The sequence below is a fragment of the Bos indicus x Bos taurus genome, chromosome 25 (assembly GCF_003369695.1).
Source record: "Bos indicus x Bos taurus breed Angus x Brahman F1 hybrid chromosome 25, Bos_hybrid_MaternalHap_v2.0, whole genome shotgun sequence".
Classification (NCBI taxonomy): Eukaryota; Metazoa; Chordata; class Mammalia; order Artiodactyla; family Bovidae; genus Bos; species Bos indicus x Bos taurus.
Genome location: NC_040100.1, coordinates 23,203,136 through 23,223,281, shown reverse-complemented (window position 1 = coordinate 23,223,281; position 20,146 = coordinate 23,203,136). Strand labels below are relative to the sequence as shown.

The 20,146-nt window shown below is 35.6% G+C and overlaps 1 protein-coding gene across 1 annotated transcript in view; it reads left to right on the top strand.

Annotated features, from left to right (window-relative positions):
* LOC113883381 (ATP-binding cassette sub-family A member 3-like) overlaps positions 1-20,146 on the top strand; it is a 211,026-nt gene that overhangs the window by 137,620 nt on the left and 53,260 nt on the right. Inside the window, 3 exon segments of the mRNA XM_027527055.1 lie at positions 2,151-2,403; positions 2,632-2,836; positions 9,647-9,869. Coding sequence (XP_027382856.1) covers positions 2,151-2,403; positions 2,632-2,836; positions 9,647-9,869 — 681 coding nt within the window.

Below are 20,146 nucleotides of genomic sequence, written 5' to 3'. Positions count from 1 at the left end.
CTTAGAGAATGAACTTACTCCTCCATGGGGAAGAATGGGGAGAAGAGATAGTTAGGGAGTTTAGGATTTACATGTACACTCTGCTATATTTAAAATGGATAACCAGCAAGATCCTACTATAGATCACAGGGAACTCTGCTCACTGTTATGTGGCAGTCTGGATGGGAAGGGAGTTTGGGGGAGAATGTATACATGTATATGTATGGCTGAATCCCTTTTTTGCCCACCTGAAATTGTCACAACATTATTAATACATTCCAATGTAAAATAAAAAGTTTAAAATGCAAAAATAAAGAAGTGGAAGTCCTTACAAATCAGTTTCGGGACTGACAGTTTGAAGGAAGAAAAGAAGTTTGAGAGAATTAATACCGAGTATTAATTAATGTATTTCACATTTTCTCAGTGAAATTTAGCTAAAATGTGTGAGGTGTATGTGGACTGTTAACAGAATAAAGATTTTTCTATGTATTTTTATTTTTTAATTAAATATAGTTGATTTACAATATTGTGTTAGGTTCAGGTGTATAGCAAAGTGATTCTTTTCTGTTATAGGTTATTGCATGATAGTGGATATATTTTTCTGTGCCATATCTTTGTTTCTTGTTTATTTAATATTTCATAGTGTGTATCTCTTAATCACATATTCCTAGTTTATTCCTCCCCCTTTCTTCTTTGGTAGCCATAGGTTTTTTTTTGTTTGTTTGTTTTTTCCTATGTGTCTGTTTCTGTTTTGCAAGTTCATTTGTAGTATTTTTTAGATTTTGTATATAAGTGATATCATAGTATTTACTTTTGTCTGACTTCATTTAGTATGATAATCACTAGGTCCACCCATGTTACTGTAAATGGCATTATTTCATTCTTTTTATGGCTGAATGATAAAGGATTAATATTCTTTATCCATTTATTTGTTGATGGACACTTAGGTTTCTTCTGTGCCTTGGCTAATAAAAATAACACTGCTATTTACATTCAGTTCAGTTCAGTTCAGCCGCTCAGCCATGTCTGACTCTTTGCAACCCCATGAACCACAGCAAGCCAGGCCTCCCTGTCCATCACCAACTCCCGGAGTCCACCCAAATCCATGTCCTTCGAGTCGATGATGCCATCCAACCATCTCATCCTCTATCGTCCCCTTCTCCTCCTGCCCTCAATCTTTCACAGCATCAGGGTCTTTTCCAATGAGTCAGCTCTTCTCATCAGGTGGCTAAAGTATTGGAGTTGCAGCATCAACATCAGTCCTTCCAATGAACACCCAGGGCTGATCTCCTTTAGGATGGACTGGTTGGATCTCCTTGCAGTCCAAGGGACTCTCATGAGTCTTCTCCAACACCACAGTTCAAAACCATCAATTCTTCCGCGCTCAGCTTTCTTTATAGTCCAACTCTCACATCCATACATGACTACTGAAAAAAAACATAGCCTTGACTAGATGGACCTTTGTGGACAAAGTAATGTCTCTGCTTTTTAATATGCTGTCTAAGTTGGTCATAACTTTCCTTCCAAGGAGTAAGCATCTTTTAATTTCATGGCTGCAACCACCATCTGCAGTGATTTTGGAGCCCCCCAAAATAAAGTCTGACACTGTTTCCACTGTTTCCCCATCTATCTGCCATGAAGTGATGGGACCGGATGCCATGGTCTTAGTTTTCCAAACATTGGGTGCATTTATCTTTTTAAAATAGAGTTTTCATCTTTTCTGAATATATGCCTAGAAATGGAATTGCTGGATCATATGGCAACTCTATTTTTAATTTTTAAAGGAACTTTCTTACTATATTCCATAATGGCTACATCAATCTACTTATACCCTCTTCAGCATTTATTGGAGAAGAAAATGGCAACCCACTCCAGGATTCTTGCCTGGAGAATCCCATGGACAGTGGAGCCTTACAGGCTATAGTCCAGGGGGTCACAAAGAGTTGGACACAACTTAGTGATTAAACCACCACCTCCAGCATTTACTATTTGTAAACTTTTTGAAGAATAAAATTCTTAAGTTAAATGGTCAAAGCTTGTCAGAGCTATTGTGGGAATGGGAAAAAAAATATTAGGCAAATAAAATTATTTGGTTCGCCCTCTCTAAAATCCATAGTTAATGATCTGTATTGCGTGCTGAACCCATGGTCAGTATTATGTTCTCATTCCAGGTGATCTGAAGACCTATTTGGTGGATAGTCAAAAATGTATTTACTCATGCATTATTGCATTTTCCATTGAGGTTAATGGAAATGAAAATACAGTTAACTTTTGGTTCAACGATGAGGCATACCATTCATCACCATTATCTCTGGCTGTATTAGACAATGTCATTTTTATGTCACTTTCTGGCCCTGATGCTTCCATTACAGTCGTCAACAAACCTCAGCCTGTACGTTCTGCTTCTAGTGGACCTAAATATTCGTATGTATACTTTTTTCATTGAACTTAAACTTTAAGCTTTAAATAGATCCCTTCTTCCCTTTCCAACCAAGTGTTTTGTTAAAGGTTAACTTTAAAAGTTAATTGAAATAGTGAAATAGCTGCTAATAATAAATATAATGTATAATAATAATTAAAGTTATTGTTAGAAATTAATGTTTCCCACTTTATTGCTTTACCAATGTGTCTGCTTTATTCGTTCTTTTGTAGAATGATGACAGGAACACAAATAGCCTTAAATTTGTATTTTGGTGTGAGTATTCTTGTCAGTGGCTTTTGTCTCCTGACAGTGAATGAGAGAGTCACTAAAGCGAAGCACATTCAGTTTTTGAGTGGGGTGTATGCCCTTAATTTCTGGCTCTCTGCTCTGCTGTGGGACTTCCTCATCTTCTTCATTTCCTGTTGCTTACTATTGGTGAGTGTCAGACCAAGTATTTTAAGAGTTCATTCTCTGTTAAACACCAGAGGATTCTTATATGGCTAATATTAATTTAAATATACATCTCTCAAGAAAGATAAAAATTCTTTGGCTCATTATGTCAGAGAATCCTTTGTTGAATGCATCTCATAGTGAAATTTTTCTATTTTCTATTACTTTTTAATAAAAGATTACTGTCTGCTGACACATAAAGGTGTCTCTTGATCTGGCTTCTTATGTGCTTGCTCTTTCATATGTAGTCAGCCCAAAGCTTCTACAACTATTGAAGGATATAATATACACACTAGAAGACCAGTCCCATATTGAACAAAACAAATACTTTAAAATTATTTTCCTTCTGGTCCTGGTGTTTTCCCATCTTATTATCTGTTGTAATTATTTGTTATAAAAGAGATCCTTATGCTCAATTTTTACAGTTTCCCTCAAGAGATTTTTAAATTTTATGCCATCAACTGTTTAAATTTTATGTTTCTGTTTTTGAATATTTGAATGTGGAATAGATAATGAAGAGCTATTGAAACTTTTATTACTAAAAGCAAAATTAGGAGGATTTTTGGTCTGTTTATGCTTGTTGCTTTCATCTCTCTTTATACCTGGTGTCTTTCTTCTCCACAGCTAAATTTCTATCCTATGAGAAGGTCAATGAGCCACTGCTGTGAAAGTTAAAACAAACCTGTTTGTTTCTTTTAAGAGAGATGTACTGGCTGTAGAGTTGGAATGCTGTAACTTTTGGTTCTGAGGAAGAGCTAAGCTACTACACGTTAGAAAAGTCAAAGGATTAGAGGCTTAAGGTGGTATGGAGAGCTCCAGGGTAGAGAGGAAAGCCTGATGTTTTTCTCTTTGTCATATGCACTACTGTAGCCAAGGGGCTCAATGCTACCCTCCTCTCATGGTTTGCCAGATAGCCACTTACCAACTTTTTGAGGCTACTAGTAATTTTTGCTACTACATGAACTAACTGGGGGAGCTAATGCAGATATTACCTCATGTGCCATGATTTCCCTTCTCCATTCGCTACCAAAACTTACTCCTCACCCTATGCATACATTGCACAAATTCTAAAACTTATTTATTTTAAAAAATTTCTGATTGCTTTAGCTACATTCCACAGCTATAATATATTATTTTATAAATCACTAATTTCCAAATATTTTCTAATTTCTAAAATACCTTTGAACTGTGAGATTTTCTAGAAATGTATGATTTGATTTCTAGGCAGTTTGAAAATATATTCATAGCTTAATACCACTTTTATTGGAGATTATATGAATATTTTCAATCATTTGAAATATATTGAATATATATATTGAATATATCATGAAATATATATTCATGATCCAGCATGTGGTAAAATTTTATAAATATTTTATATGTACTTGATAAGAAAATATACTTGTGATTTCCAAAGGGGAAATTTTTTCCAAAGGTGTAATTGTTTTTCAGGCTAGCAATCTAGTTTGGTCCATTCTAAGAAGTTTGGGCTTATGGCATCATCTTATTTTTTTCCTATTTAAATAATCTATTTTTGTTTCCTCTTTCTCCCTTTTTTCTGCTCTCTATTAACTTGTGTTAATGCTTCTTTTAGCAACTGCCTTAAAAATTAACACACACATTTGGTTAATTACAAGCTATTGCTTTTACCACTTCCCTAACAGTGGTAAGATCTTGTAGCCTTATCATTTCAATGACTCCCTCTGACTTTTTGCATTACTATAAGACATTTTCATTTCTACATACCCAAAAGGTATTATCACTTTTTATTCATAGAGTTTTTTTATTGCTCTGCATTTTTATTCTGAAATTTTATATGACGTCAGTTTTCTCTTCCTGAAGAATTTCTTATGATAGTTTCTTTAGGAAAGTTATGGTGACAAAAAAGCTTAGATTTTATTTGCATGGAAATTATTTCATTTTCTTTACCTTTTGAAGAATATTTTCCTGAATTTCCTCCTCCTATATTTTAATAATATTCCAATGTCTCATGGCTTGCTTCCATCAGTTTTTAAGAAGTCAGTTTTGGTGTTTTTACTATTACTACTCTTTGGAATGTAATATATCTTTTTTCCCCACTGATTTTTAAAAAGATTTCTCATTTTTACTTAGACTTTTATCTTTATTACTATATTTATTGCTATACTGGGGTTTTTTTGGCATTTACCCTGTTTGGAGTGCTCAGAGCTTCCTGAATCAAAAGTTTGGTGAGAATTAATTGTTTAAAATAACCTTACACAACCTCTGAGAAACAGTCTTAGACCTATAGCAGTTGCTCTTTAGGAGAATCCCAAAAAAGGAAAAGTCACATTCAAAATAGTAGGAAATTTTATTGCATTTTGACTGGCCCTTGACTCAGCACCTTCCTCCTGCAGCATCATCTTGGTCTATTGGAGATGGCAATCCAGTTGCTAGTTATCTCCCTCAAAGTGAAGGAAGTAGAACATAACTTTATTTACAACATTCTGACCTGTCTTGAGAATGTTAAAAGAATTGGTCTCTGTCTAGCCTAACTTGAATCTCAGATGGAAAGGGATGAAGGAGGGATGGATTGGGAGTTTGGAATTAGCAGGTGCAGACTATTATATGAGAATGGATAAACAACAAAGTCATACTGTATAGCACAGGGAACTATATTCAATATCTTGTAATAAACCATAATGAAAAAGAATATTGAAAAGTACATATATTTATGTATAACTGAATTACCCTGCTGTATAGCAGAAATTAACACTGCATTGTAAATCAACTATATTTCAATTTTTAAAAATGTATTGGGATTTCCCTGGTGGTCCAGTGATTAAGAATCTGCCTTGCAATGCAGGGGATGCAGGTTCAATCCCTGGTTGGGGAACTAAGACCCCACATGTTGTGGAACAACTAAGTATGTGCTACAACTACTGAGCCCATGCACGACCAGAGAGTCTGTGCACCACAACCAAAGAATCTGCATGACACAACAGAGCCAAATAAATAATAAGTATTAAAAACTGTATTAAATATGCTCAAAGACCTAAAGGAAAATACAAAGAACCAAAGAAAATTAGGAAAGTGATATATGAGCAAAATAAGAATAATAACAAACAGAAACTGTAATAATAAACCAAACAAATTCTGGAGCTAAAATATATAATAACTGGTTGAGAAAAACCCTGAAGGATTTCAACAGAAGGTTGAACAAGCAGGATAAAGAATTAGCAAGCTTTAAGAAAAATTAAATTACCAAGTCAAAAGAGCAGGAGGAAAAAATAATGGCAAAAAGTAAATCAGGCCTCAGAGAATTATGGAGTTCCATCAGCTGGATCAATTACACATTATGGGAGTCCCAGGGAGAAAAGAGAGAAAGAACAGGTGAAAAGATATTATTTAAAGAAATAATGTCTGAAAACTTCCCAAATTTGATGAAGGACATGAATCAAAAACCCCAAGAATCTCAAAAAATAGCATGTAAGAAATAACCAAACAAGACCCATACTGAGAAACATGATAATTACACTGCTGAAATTCAAAGACAAGGAGAGGATATTCCAAGTGAGAAGTAACTCCCTGTGTGTCCTGAATAATATTAATAAATAATATTACTAATCAGTTTCTTAATAAAGATTTTAGAGGTCAGAAAGCAGTGGAATGACCTATTGAAAATATTGAAAGAAAAAAGTGTCACTGAAGAATTCTATATCCAGCAAGCTGTTTTTCTAAAACAAGGAAGAAATTAAAACATTTTCAGATAAATGAAAGCTGAGGGACAACTAGGAACTCCAAGATCAAGGGTTCTGATTGATTTGTTTCCTAGTGAGAACTCTCTTCATGGCTTGCAGATGGCCACCTTCTCACTATGTCCATACATGGGAGGGAGGGAGAGAGTGGTCTTTCTTCTTCTAAGGACACTATCCCATCATGGAAGCCCCACACTCATGACCTCATCTAAATCTAATTACATCCCAAATACAATCACATTGGGACTTAGGGCTTAAAGATATAAGCTGGCAATATGAGGGGGGAGACATAGCGTTCATCCATAACACTAAATGAAATTTTGTTTGCCACTCCACTTTTCTACAAGTTTTAAAAGACAAATGTATAAAAATAGTTACAAATCCATATTAGTGGTTTACAATGTATAAAAATGTAAGTTGTAATATGAATAACAAAGAGTTGGAAGGAGTTGTATAGTAGTAGAACTTTTATATGTTATTAAAGTTAGGATGGTATCAATTCAAACTGGATTATTATAACTTTAGTATGTTATATGTAACTCATGATACAAAGGAAATAGCTATAGAATACACACAAAAGTAAAAGACAAGGGATTCAAAACATGTCAACAGAAGAAAACTGAATTAAAAATAAGACAATAACAGAGAAACTGAGGGACAAAAATGAATTACTTAAAAAATAGCAAAAGTAAGCAAAAATAGCAAAAGTAAGCAAAATGACAAAAGTAAGCCTTTATCAGTAATTATTTTAAATTTAGATGGATTAAACTGCCCAATCAAAAAGTGCATATGAAAAATTGATTAAGATAAATGATTTAACTATATGTTGTCTAAAAAAGACTCATTTAGATCTAATGAATAAAAGAAAGAAAGAGCTGAAAGTGAAAAAGTGGGAAAAGATATTCTATGCAAATAGTAAACAAAAGGGACCTGAAGTAGGTATACCAATATCAGACAAAATAGGCTTTATGTTCAACAGTATTGAAAGAAATAAAAAGGGTAGTGTCTAGTGATAAAAGGAGAAAATCACCCTAAATAGCTAAAACAATTTTGAAAAAGAAGAACAAAGTTGTAGTACTCACTCTTCCTAATTTCAAATCTTACTACAAAGCTACTATAATCAAAAGAATCTGGTACTAGTATATAAACCAATGGGACAGAAATAAAACCCAGAAGTAAACTCTTTCATATATGATCAAACGATTTCTGACAAGAGTTCCAAGACTATTTAATGGGTGCAGAAGAGCCTTGCAACAAATGATGGTGGGAAAATTGCATATTCGCATACAAAAGAATGAAATTGGATCCTTATCTTAAACTGTATACAAAACTTAAGTTCAAATGGATATAGTTCTAAATGTAAGAGCTAATACTGTAAGATTTTTTAAAGAAAACAAAGGGGGAAAATCTTATAACATTGGATTGGCAGCGGTTTCTTGGATGTGATGGCAAAAGCACAAGCAGAAGAAAGAAAAAGATAAATTAATCGGACTTCATGAAAACTAAGAAAACACATAAATCAAAGGGCATTGTCAACAGAGTGAAAAGGCAATCCACAATATGGAAGAAAATATTTAACATTTTATACCTGCTAAGGAATTAATACCCAGAATATATAAGGAATTCCCCAAAATTAACAATAACTCCAACAAACCCAATTCAAAAATGAGCTAGAGCTTGAGTAGACATTTCTGCAAAGAAGGCCAATAAGAGCATGCAAAGATGCTTGACATCAGTAATCTTTAAGGGAATGCAAACCCAAAGCAGTAATGAGATACTCCTTTGTACCTATTCAGATGACTACTATCAAAAAGAGAAAATGACAAGTGTTAGGAAGGATGTGGAGAAACTACAACACTGTGCACTGATTGTGGGAATCTAAAATGGTAAAGTGAAGTGACGTCGCTCAGTCGTGTCCGACGCTTGAAGCTACTGTGGAAAACAGCTTGGCACTTCCTCAAAAAAATAAACAGCATTACCATATGAGTTAGCATTTCCACTAACAGTGGAATTCCAAAAGAATTGAAAGCAGGAATTTGAAAACATTTGTACATCATTGTTCATAGCAACATTATTCACAATAGCCAACTAGTAGAACCAACTCACATGTTCACTGATGAAAACATGGATAAATAAATATGATATATACATACAATGGAATATTACTCAATCTTTAGAAGTACTAAAATTATCGTACATGTGCAAGCAATTGAATTCATTCTATATCACTTGAAAGTCTGCTCTGATAGAAACAAAGTTGTCATGTCCATAATACCCAAATATTTTCACTAATGTTATATTTGCTTTTTGTTGCTTTTTCTATTACCATTGAAAATTTGCTACCAATCACGTAGTAGATCTTATCAATATAACATTGCTGTTCACGTCTCAAATATCCTGTTATGTAATCATTTATAGTTCAAAATAGATAACCCTAGAATATTTGGCAAAACCACAATTAATAACTTACAAGATGCAGACCTCTGGAAACTTGTTTTCCTTAATAATTCTGTAGGTTCTCTCTTTCCTTACAGAATCCCCTTATAGATCCTTATAGATCCCTTATAACTTTGGACTTCCTTGTTTGCTTCTCAACTGAGTGGCTGAGATAGGAAGAGGAGGGTTAGGAATACAGTAGAGTCAAGAGGCAGAATCTAAAAATAGAGAATTGTGAAAAGTAGGTCCCTTAACATCACAGCTTACAGCTGCCAGAATTAAAACCTTAACAAAAGTTTTCTTACTAGGAATATAACTTCTGGAAATATTGAGAGTGAGTTTGTTTGGGGTTGGGTGAAGAGGCAGAAAGAATATACTTTGATCTTGTTCAAGAACAAAATGAAACTATTCCAAGTAGATAAAAGCAAGTAGAAAGTAAAATAAAGGGGTTCTTCTCACTGATAAGGAAAACATGGAAGTACCTCACTGCCATGATCACAGATCAAATTATTTGATTCATAAATAGCTCTGCATTCTAACAAAGAAAGATTTATCCTTCTCTGGGTTTATTGACTTGTGTTCTCATGTATTATATTGCATAGTTTTCTTCAGTTTGACTTTATTTCTGTATTCTGTGTCTCAGGTGGTGTTCACGTTCTCTGACTTGAAGATATTGGTCACAGGTTACCGCCTTCTGGATACTTTGTTCATCTTCATGGTGTTTGGCTGGGCTGTCATTCCCTTCATGTACCTGATAAGTTTCCTGTTTTCTAGTCATACCAGTGCCTACGCCAAGCTCGTCATATTTAACTACTGTGCAGGGATTTTTGGTGCAGTAGCAGATGTAACTATATCCTCAATTCAGGGTAAGGACTTAAAACAATTTCCCCTTTTCCACAGGAATAGTTATGGAGGAATTGGCTTAAAGAATGGAACATTGCAAAGTTGTTTGCTTTGGGGTTTCTGGGGAAGTTTTATGCTAGTGTTAATAACCATATTAAGTGTCACTAAAATTATACGAATTGTGTTGTGTACAATGCAAAACAAATTATGACACTGATATTTTTGCTAACCCAATCCTCTTCCTTCAGGCTTATTTTGCATGGCATTTGCAGAATATTTATCTCTTTATTTTCCTCTTGATTTTGAGATTAAGGAGAAATTGACTGGACTGGCAAAGATATCACATAGGAATTTCTTAGGAGATAGAATGTTGGCATGCCTTTATTAAATCACTCTACAAACATTACTGTGATCTGTTTTAAGTAATCCAGCTATCCTTGGATTTGCAGAGACTGAGAAGAATAAGCTTCCAATCCATTATTGACCTTAGATCATGCCCTCCCATGAAATAATTAATTCCCTGAGCTAGCTGAAGATCTATTATAATATTCATTGTATACCTATTCAAGGGGGAATATTAAGCCATGTGAGAAATTATTGATTTCTGAATAGCAGACTAAGAAACATATAAGAGGATACTTAATCACATTGCTATTAATTAGTCTGTATTTGTTACTGTAGTAAGTTACCACAAAATTAGTGAATTGTGCAGATTTATTATCTTACAGCTTTTAAACAAATAAGTCTCATTGGGTAAAATCAAACTATCTGCAAGGTTGCATCCACTTTGGGGAGGTTTAGGGGAGAATTTGTTTCCTTGCTTAGAGTTGTTGGCAGAAATTCAGTTCCTTTATATTATAGTCCTGAAAAATGTTTTTTTTCTAAAATGGATTTTTTCCTTTATTAAGAAAAGAAGAGCTCACCAGTGAAAGATCTCATCTCACACTTGGAGTTTTCTTTGTGGGAAGTTTTGTTGTTAATTATAAATTTATTTTCTTCTTGAGACAGGGCTATTAAGATTTCTTATACCTCCTTGTGGAACTTTTGAGAGGTCATCTTTTTCGAAGAACTTTTGCATTTCATCTAAGTATCTAAAACTATTGGCATAAAGTTATTCATAACATTTCCTTATGATTCTTTAAGGTCTGTTTGTAAGTATTGATAACTGCTCATTCATTCCTAGTATTCTATATTCATTCACACTCTCCCACCCTTTCTGTCCTATCAATATTTGCCACTTTTTTTTGCCTTTTCAAAGTGTTGCCTTTTGGTTTTATTAATGTTGTGTGTTTTTATGTCCTGCTTTATGAATTTCTGTTCTTATATTTATTTTCCTTTTTTTTTCTGTTACCTTGGATTAAATTGGCTAGGCTTATTCTACCTTTGTAAGACCAATTATTACATGATTTTAAACCTCTCTTCTTTGGGATATATGAGCACTTAAAGCTATAAAGTTTCTTCTAGGTACTAATTTAGTTGTATCCCACACATTTAGATATGTTGTATTTTCAGTATCATTGCGTTAGGAATATTTTATAACTTTTCTTGTAATTTCTACTTTAACCAAATGTTCAATGGCTTTCTAGGATTTTTTGTGATCATTTTTTTAAAATTTATTTTGTACTAAAATTGATCTCAGTTCATAGTTCAGTCTTTTAAATGTAATTATACTCTAGGACAACTTCTCTGCTTAATCACTATTGGTCTGAAGTACAGAAAATGTTCATGTCCCATTCAAGGCAGTTCTAAAAGCCCCTAAAATATTAGATTTTTATTAGAATACCCTGGTGAACTATCTCAGAGCTGTTACTCAGTATGCCTACATATGACATGTGACACAAAATGATTATAAAATATATACTAACCTGACTTCCTATAGTAATAAGGTGTACTCTAAGAAATATTTCTAGGATAGTTGGTTTAGCATGATTTCTATTCAGTTTCATAGTGCTATAACTTTATAGGGTCATTTGTTTTCTCAGGGACAATGACCTGCTTATTAATATTCTCTGAGGAGAGTTATACACAATTTAAAGAGTGCCAAAATGCAAAATAATATTCAGTCATTATAAATTCAGTATTCTGATACTCAAAGTCTTATTATACATTTGCTTAAAATGAGAGGAGATTAAGAGGTAGTCTTTGAGCAAAATAAGAAGAAATTATGGTGAACCAAACAAATTAAAATCATAATAAATGAAATGAAAAAAAATTCATGGGAAGGTTTCAAAACAGATTTAATCAGGCCAATTCTGTGAACTTGGAGACAGGACAATTGAGTCTAAGGAAAAGACAGAAAAAATAGTGAAGAAAAGTGAATAAAGTCTAAGGGATTGCTAGGACACCATTAGGGAGATTTTATATATATATTGTCCCAGAGGAGAAAAAAGAGAAAAGGAGGCAAGAACAATATTTCAAGAAATAATAGTCAATAATATCCCAAATTTGATAAAAGATATGAATCTACAAACACAAGAAATTCAGCAGTCTCCATCTAGAATGAATTTAGAGATCCTCATGAAGACACATTGTAATCAGTCTAGAAAGACAAAAAGGGGGACCTTGAAAACATCATGAAAGAATTAACTCACCAAGTTCAAAGAGTTCTTGATAAAATTGTGGATTTCCCTTTAAAAACCATGGAAAACAGAAAATTGTGGAATTAAAAAAAACAAACAAACAAACAAACAGAAACCTTATCTATCAAGAATTCCATATCCAGCAAATCTGTCCTTTAAAAATGTAGAGAAAATAAGAGCCTCCCAGATTTTAAAAAAAGGCAGGTAGGTACATTACCACTCAACTTGTATTACAAGAAGTGTTAAAAGGAGTCATTCTGGATGAAATAAAATTATGCTATAACATAACTTGAAGTTGTATGAAGAAATAAAGACCTTCAATAAAGGTAACTAGGTAAAGAAATATGAAATCAAGATTATTCTATTTTTCTTTTGTAACTTTACACCTTGAGAAATGAGTAAAATAAGAGAAAACTAAAGCCAAAGGCAGCAGAAGGAAGAAAATAATAAAGATTAGAGATAAAAGAAACAGGGAAACTAAATGGAAATTCTTTGAAAAGAGCAACAAAATTTAAGAACTACAGCTAGATTGTCTAAGGAAAAAGAGAGAAGGAAATAACTACAATCAGAAATGAATGTGAGGAATTTACGTTTGATTTTCCAGAAATAAAAAGTTGTACAAGACAAAAATTAGATAACTGAGATGAAATGGAAAAATTCATAAGAGCACAAAAATAACCTAAACTGACTGAAGAAGAATTAGAAAATCTCAGTAGACCTCTAACAAATAAAAAGATTAAAAGAAGAATGAAAAATCTCACAACAAAAAGAAGCCCAGGATCAGATGGTTTAACTGGTAAGTTCTATCAAACTTTATAAGTAACATGAATTTTCCTAAAACTTTTTAAAAATAGAATATGAGAGAACAATTCCTAACTCATTTTATGAGGAAACCATTTTCCTATAGCAAAGGCAGATAAAGATATCACAAGAAAAAATAATTAGAAACAAATACCTTTTGTGAATATATGTGCAAAAGTCTCTGGGAAAGCAGTAGCAAACAAAACCAACAGCAATTTAAATGATTACACCATGACCAAGTGGAATTACACCAGAAATGCAAGGAAATTTCAACAAAACAAAATCAAATCATTCATTGCCAAAATAATGGGGAAAAAATCCCACATGATCATCCCAACTGATTCATAAAAGACATTTGACAAAATTCAGTGTGCTTATATGGTAATACACCCAGATAATTATGATTTTCTCAGAATGACAAAGGGTATTTATGTAAAAACTACAGGTATACTCAATGGTAAAAGACTGAAAGTTTTCCTTCTAAAATCATAAATAAGACAAGAATGCTCCCTTTCACCATGGCTATTCAACATTGAGTTGTAATTGTAGCCAGAGAAATTGGATGAGAAATAAAAATTTTTAAACATGTAAGTTGGAGAGAACTAAAACTGTCTCTTTTCACAGATAGAGTGATTTTTATAGGGAAAAGCCCAAAGAACCATCAAGATGGTTACTATAGCTAATGAAAAAACTAGCAAATTTTCAGATTACAGGATTAACACATAAAAATCAACTTTGTTTCTATACACCAGCAATAAAAAATTTGAAAATGAATTAAAGAAAGAAATTTCATTTGTAATAGCATCTGAAATAATTAAATACCTAGGAAAAATTCCAACCAAGGATATGAAAACTTGTGCTGAGAACTGTAAAACTTTGCTGGGAAAAATTAAACAAAACCTAAATAAATGGGAAAATATCTATCTTCATAGATTAGAAGACTTAACAATGTTAAGATAATACTACCTAAAACAGTCTACAGATTCAACACAAATTCTATACAATTCCAACATCCTTTTTCACAGAAATGAAAAAAATCCTAAAATTCATGTGAAATTAGAATGGGCTCAGGGCTTTCCTGGTGGTTCACATGGTAAAGAATCTGCCAGCAATGTTGGAGACCTGGGTTTAGTCCCTGAGTCAGGAAGATCCCCTAGAGAAGGCAACTCACTTCAATATTCTTGCCTGGAGAATCCCATGGACAGAGGAGCCTAACAGGCTACAGTCCATAGGGTCACAAAGAGTTGGACCCGACTGAAATGACTTAGCACACAAAATGAACAGAACAATGTAGAAAAACAATAAAGTTGGAATTCTATGTTTCTTGATCTTGAAGCTTTTTACAAAGTTACAGAGTATTTTGGGTCAAGATGGCAAAATAGGAGGATCTGGGGTTTGCCTCTATGCACAAATACATCAAGAATACATCTACAAGTGAAATAATTTGCACAGAGTACCTACTGAACATTATTAGAGAACCTCAGACACCTAATAACTGGGAAAGATCCCCTAATAACCTGGTAGGATGAAAAAGAGGAAAACAAGGTAAAGAGGAAATAGAATGGGACATGCACCCCTTGGGGTTGCTAAAGGAGATGGTGTTACTGCCCATAGGAAAGCCCCCTCACTAGTGGTAAGATCAGATGAAATAGAAGGGGAGATTCAGGGGCTACCAGAGGAAAGTGCAGCAGCAAGCCCATGTCAGACAGGTCAGAGTGAGACTCACTCAAATGGTATGTGCCACAGCCCTTTACGCCCCAGCCTGAGACAAGTATCCACTGGTGCTGGTGGGGAATGGATGCTGAAGCATGGAATTTGGAGAGCAGATGTAGGGAGAGGACTGCTGTTGGCTGCATAGAGACAGTCTGAGGGGATTGGAGTGAGGACCTATGCAGCTGGGAATGCTTCTGGAGGAAGCATAGACTGCCATGGAAGCAAGGCACCATTGTTGAGTGGCACATGCAGAAAGGGCAGCCATTATGGCCTCTCTCCCCATACACCAGTCCCTGCCTCTGCAGGCACTGAGAGGGGCTCCTGCCAGAGTGAGCACATGCCCCAGGGGTTGCTACCATGTCACTCTTATGTTTGAGCAAGCCCCCATGCTCCAGTCCACCACCACCTCCTGCCAGACCCTGCCACTGTAGGCTGTAGAGGGGGCTCTGACCTAAGCAAGAAGACAAGTAAGCCTCAGTTAGTCACAGCCTTCATCACCCCCTCTCACCTGGGTGGGGAGCAGATGTTGGAGGGTGACCCACATGCAGAGATGTGACCAAAACCAAAGCTGAGCTCTTGGGGCTGTGTGACTTAAGGAAGCAGGATTAAAATCTCTCCATACAGCTGTGAAAGTCACAGATTAAACACCCATGATTGGTTTTTTAAATATAACACCTGTGGAACGTCTGAATGGAAAATGAGTGCTCTCACATCAGATATGGGTCTAGCTTTAGTAGTTGTGGTCTTTGTGGACACATACATGTGGGAGTTGGTCTAGGTCAGAGTCTGAGCTCCCCAAACAGCAGCAGTCCCCAAACTTTTGGGAAGCAGAGAACAGTATTGAGGAAGACAATGTTTTTGGGGTAGGGGAATGGTGCAGGCAGTAATACAAGTAATGGGGAGTTGAAGATGAAGCTTCACACACTTGCCCACCTCTTACCTATATCTATGCATCCTGCTTCCTAACAGGTCACAGACTAGTAGTGGTCCATGGTCTAGACCTACAAAGAGGTCTTGGAGGGCCTCTTATGAGGGTAGAATTTGGCTGTGGCTTGCTCACCTGGCTCAAAATTGGGAAAGGAGTACATCAAGGCTGTATATTTTCACCCTGCTAATTCAACTTATATGCAGTTTATATCATGCAAAATGCCTGACTGGATGAAGCACAAGCTGGAATCAAGATTCCTGGAAGAAATATCAATAACCTCAGATATGCAGATGACACCACCCTTATGGCAGAAAGCAAAGAGGAACTAAAGAGCCTCTTGATGAAGGTGAAAAAGGAGAGTGAAAAGGCTGGCTTAAAACTCAACATTCAAAGAACTAAGTTTATGGCAACTGGTCCCATTACTTCATGGCATATAGATGGACAAGCAATGGAAACAGTTACAGGTTATTTTGTTCAGCTCCAAAATCACTGTGGATGGTGACTACAGCCATGAAATTAAAAGACACTTGCTCCTTGGAAGAAAAGCTATGACAAACCTAGACAGTGTATTAAAAAGTAGAGACATTACGTTGCCAACAAAGGTCCATATAGTCAAAGCTATCGTTTTTCCAGTACTCACGTATGGATGTGAGAGTTGGACCATAAAGAAGGCCGAGCATTGAAAAATTGATACTTTTGAACTGTGGTGCTGGATAAAACTCTTGGGAGTCCCTTGAACAGCAAGGAGATCAAACCAGTCAATCCTAAAAGAAATCAACTCTGAATATTCCTTGGAAGGACTGACACTGAAGCTGAAGCGCCAATACTTTGGCCACTGATGTGAAGACCTGATTCATTGGAAAAGACCCTGATGCTAGGGAAGATTAAAAGGAAAGGAGAAAGGGATGACAGAAGATGAGATGGTTGGATTGCATCACCAATTCAATAGACCTGAATTTGAGCAAACTCTGAGAGATAGTGAAGGACAGAGAAGCCTGGTGTGTTGCAGTCCATGGGTGGCAAAGAGTCAGACATGACTGAGGGTCTGAACAACAACAACCCTTTGGGGGCAAGGGCATTGATAGCAGAGGCCCCAAGGAATGATCGCTCTTGTTGTTATTGCTCTATTTATTTTTTACTTTTACTTATTTCTATTTTTTCATATATTTTGTGTTTCTATTTTATTTTGCTTTTTGTTCTGTTTCTGTCTTTTGTTTCTTTGTGTTTTGGGGTTTTTTTTTTTTTAGGTTTGTTTTTTCTGGGTTTTTGTTGTTGTTTGTTTGGATTTTGGTTTTTTGCTCTTGGTTTTATTCTGTTTTGGTCTCATGGTCTTTGTATGTTTGGTTGTTTTCTTGTTTCTTTGTGGTCTTTGTTTTTATTTGGTTTTATTTTTATTGCTTGTCTTGATTTATATTTGTTTCCTTTTGTTGGCTCAGTATGACTTGCAGGGTCTTGGTTACCCATTGAGGGGTTTAACCTGAGGCCTTGTGGTGAAGTGCAAAGTCCTGGCTGCAGGACCCACCAGGTAATTCATGCCTCTGGAGAGTATTGATTGGCATGACCTCTCTCAGAGGTCCTCATCTTGGCATCAAGATCTGGTTGCACCCAACTGTCGGCAAACTCCAGTGCCAGAACACCTAAGGCCAAACAACCAGCATAACAGGAACACAGCCCCACCTTCAGCATACAAGTTGACTAAAGTAGTACTAAGCTCACAAACACCCCAAACACATCCCCTGACATGGCCCTGCCCACCAGAGAATTAAGACCCAGCTCTACCTACCAGAAGGCATGCACTAGTTCCTTCCAACAGAAAGCCTACACAAACCCCTCGATTGCACTCACCCACTAGGGGGCAGACAGTAGAAACTGGAGCAACTATGACTCCGCAGACTCCAGAAAAGAAGCAAAAAACACAGTAAGTTAGACAAAATGAGATGGCAAAGAAATACGTGGCAGACAAAGGAGCAATGTAAAAATCCGCAAGACCAACTAAATGAAAAGGAGCTAGGAAATCTACCTGAAAAATAATTCAGAATGATGATAGTAAATTTGATCCAAGATGTTGAAAATAGAATAGAGGCACAGATGGAGAAGATACAAGAAATGATTAACAAGGACCTAGAAAAGCTACAGAACTCCAATTTAAAAACAAACTGTGATGAACAATGCAATAACTAAGATACAAAATACTCTGAAAAGAATCAATTGAATAACTGGATCAGAAGAATGGATATGTGAGCTGGCAAATAGAGTGGTGGAAATTACTGCATGGAACTAAACAAAGAAGAAAGAATATAAAGAAAAGAGGACAGTCTTAGAGACCTCTGGAATAATACTAAAAGCACGAACATTCAAACTATGGGGGTCTCAAAAGAAGAAGAGTAAGAGAAAGGAGCACACAGAATATTTGAAAAGATTATAGTCAAAAACTTGCCTGACATGGAAAAGAAAGTTAACACCCACCTCCAGGAAGCACAGAGAGTACCATACAGGATAAACCCAAGGAGAAACACACTGAGACACATATTAAACTAACAAAAATTAAATATAAAAAATTAAAATCAGCAAGGGAAAAGCAACAAATAACATACAAGGGAAGCCTCATAAGGTTATCAGCTGATACTTCAGCAGAAATTTTGCAGGCCAGAAGGGAATGGCAGGATATACCTAAAGTGATAAATGTGAAAAACTTAAAACCAAGAATATTCTACTTAGCAACGCTTCTAGTAGATTTGGATTTGATGGAGAAATAAAAAACTTCATAGACAAGCAAAAGCGAAGAGAATTCGGCATCATCAAACCAGTTTTACAGCAAATGCTAAATGGACTTATCTAGGTAGAAAACATAAGTCAGTCAGTGAGTCAGTTCAGTCGCTCGGTCATGTCTGACTTTTTGCGACCCCATGGGCTGCAGTGCACCAGCCTCCCTGTCCATCACCAACTCACAGAGTTTACTCAAACTCATGTCCATTGAGTTGGTGATGCCATCCAATCATCTCATCCTCTGTCATCCCCTTCTCCTCCTGTCTTCAATCTTTCCCAGCATCATGGTCTTTTCAAATGAGTCAGTTCTTCACACCAGATGGCCAAAGTATACTATTGGAATTTCAGCTTCAGCATCAGTCCTTCCAGTGAATATTCAGAACTGATTTCCTTTAGGATGGACTGGTCAGATCTCAGACCATGAACTCGTTATTGCCAAATTCAGACTTAAATTGAAGAAAGTAGGGAAAACCACTAGACCACTTAGGTATAACCTAAATCAAATCCCTTACAAATATACAGTGGAAGTGACAAATAGGTTCAAGGGATTCGATCTGATAGAGTGCCTGAAGAACTATGGACAGAAGTTTGTGACATTGTACAGGAGGCAGGGATCAAGACCATCCCTAAGAAAAAGAAATGTAAAAAGGCAAAATGATTGTCTAAGGAGGCCTTACAAATAGCTGTGAAAAGAAGAGAAGTGAAAGGCAAAGGAGAAAAAGAAAGATATACCCATTTGAATACAGAGTTCCAAAGAATAGCAAGGAGAGATAAGAAAGCCTTTCTCAGTGATCAGTGCAAAGAAATAGAGTAAAACAACAGAATGGGAAAGACTAGAGATCTCTTCAATAAAATTAGAGATATCAAGGGAACATTTCATGCAAAGATGGGCACAATAAAGGAAAACCTAAGAGAAGAACACAAATAGGAAGGTAAGAGAAAAGACCTACAAAAACAAACCCAAAACAATTGAGAAAATGGTAATAGGAACTTGCATATTGATAATTACCTTAAATGTGAATGAATTAAGTATCCCAACCAAATGACAGAGACTAGCTGAATGGATACAAAAGCAAAAGCTGTGTATATGCTACCTAGAAGAGACCTACTTCAGTTTTAGGGACACATACAGACTGAAATTGAGGGGACAGGTAAAGATATTCCATGAAATTGGAAAAAAAAAAAAAAAACCTGGAGCAACATTACTCATATCAGACAAAAGAAACTTTGAGATAAAGACTGTTACCAGAGAAAAGGATTGACACTATATAATGAGCAAGGGAACACAAGAAGATACAGCAATTATAAATAAATATGCAGCTCACTGTTAAAGAATCTATCTGCCATGACAGGAGACACAGGTTCAATCCTTGGGTAGGGAAGATCCCCTAAAGAAGAAAATGGCAACCTGTTCCAGTATTCTTGCCTGGAAAATCCTATGGACAGAGGAGCCTGGCAGGTTATAGTCCATAGGGTTGCCAAAGAGTTGGATGTAACTTAGTAACTAAACACC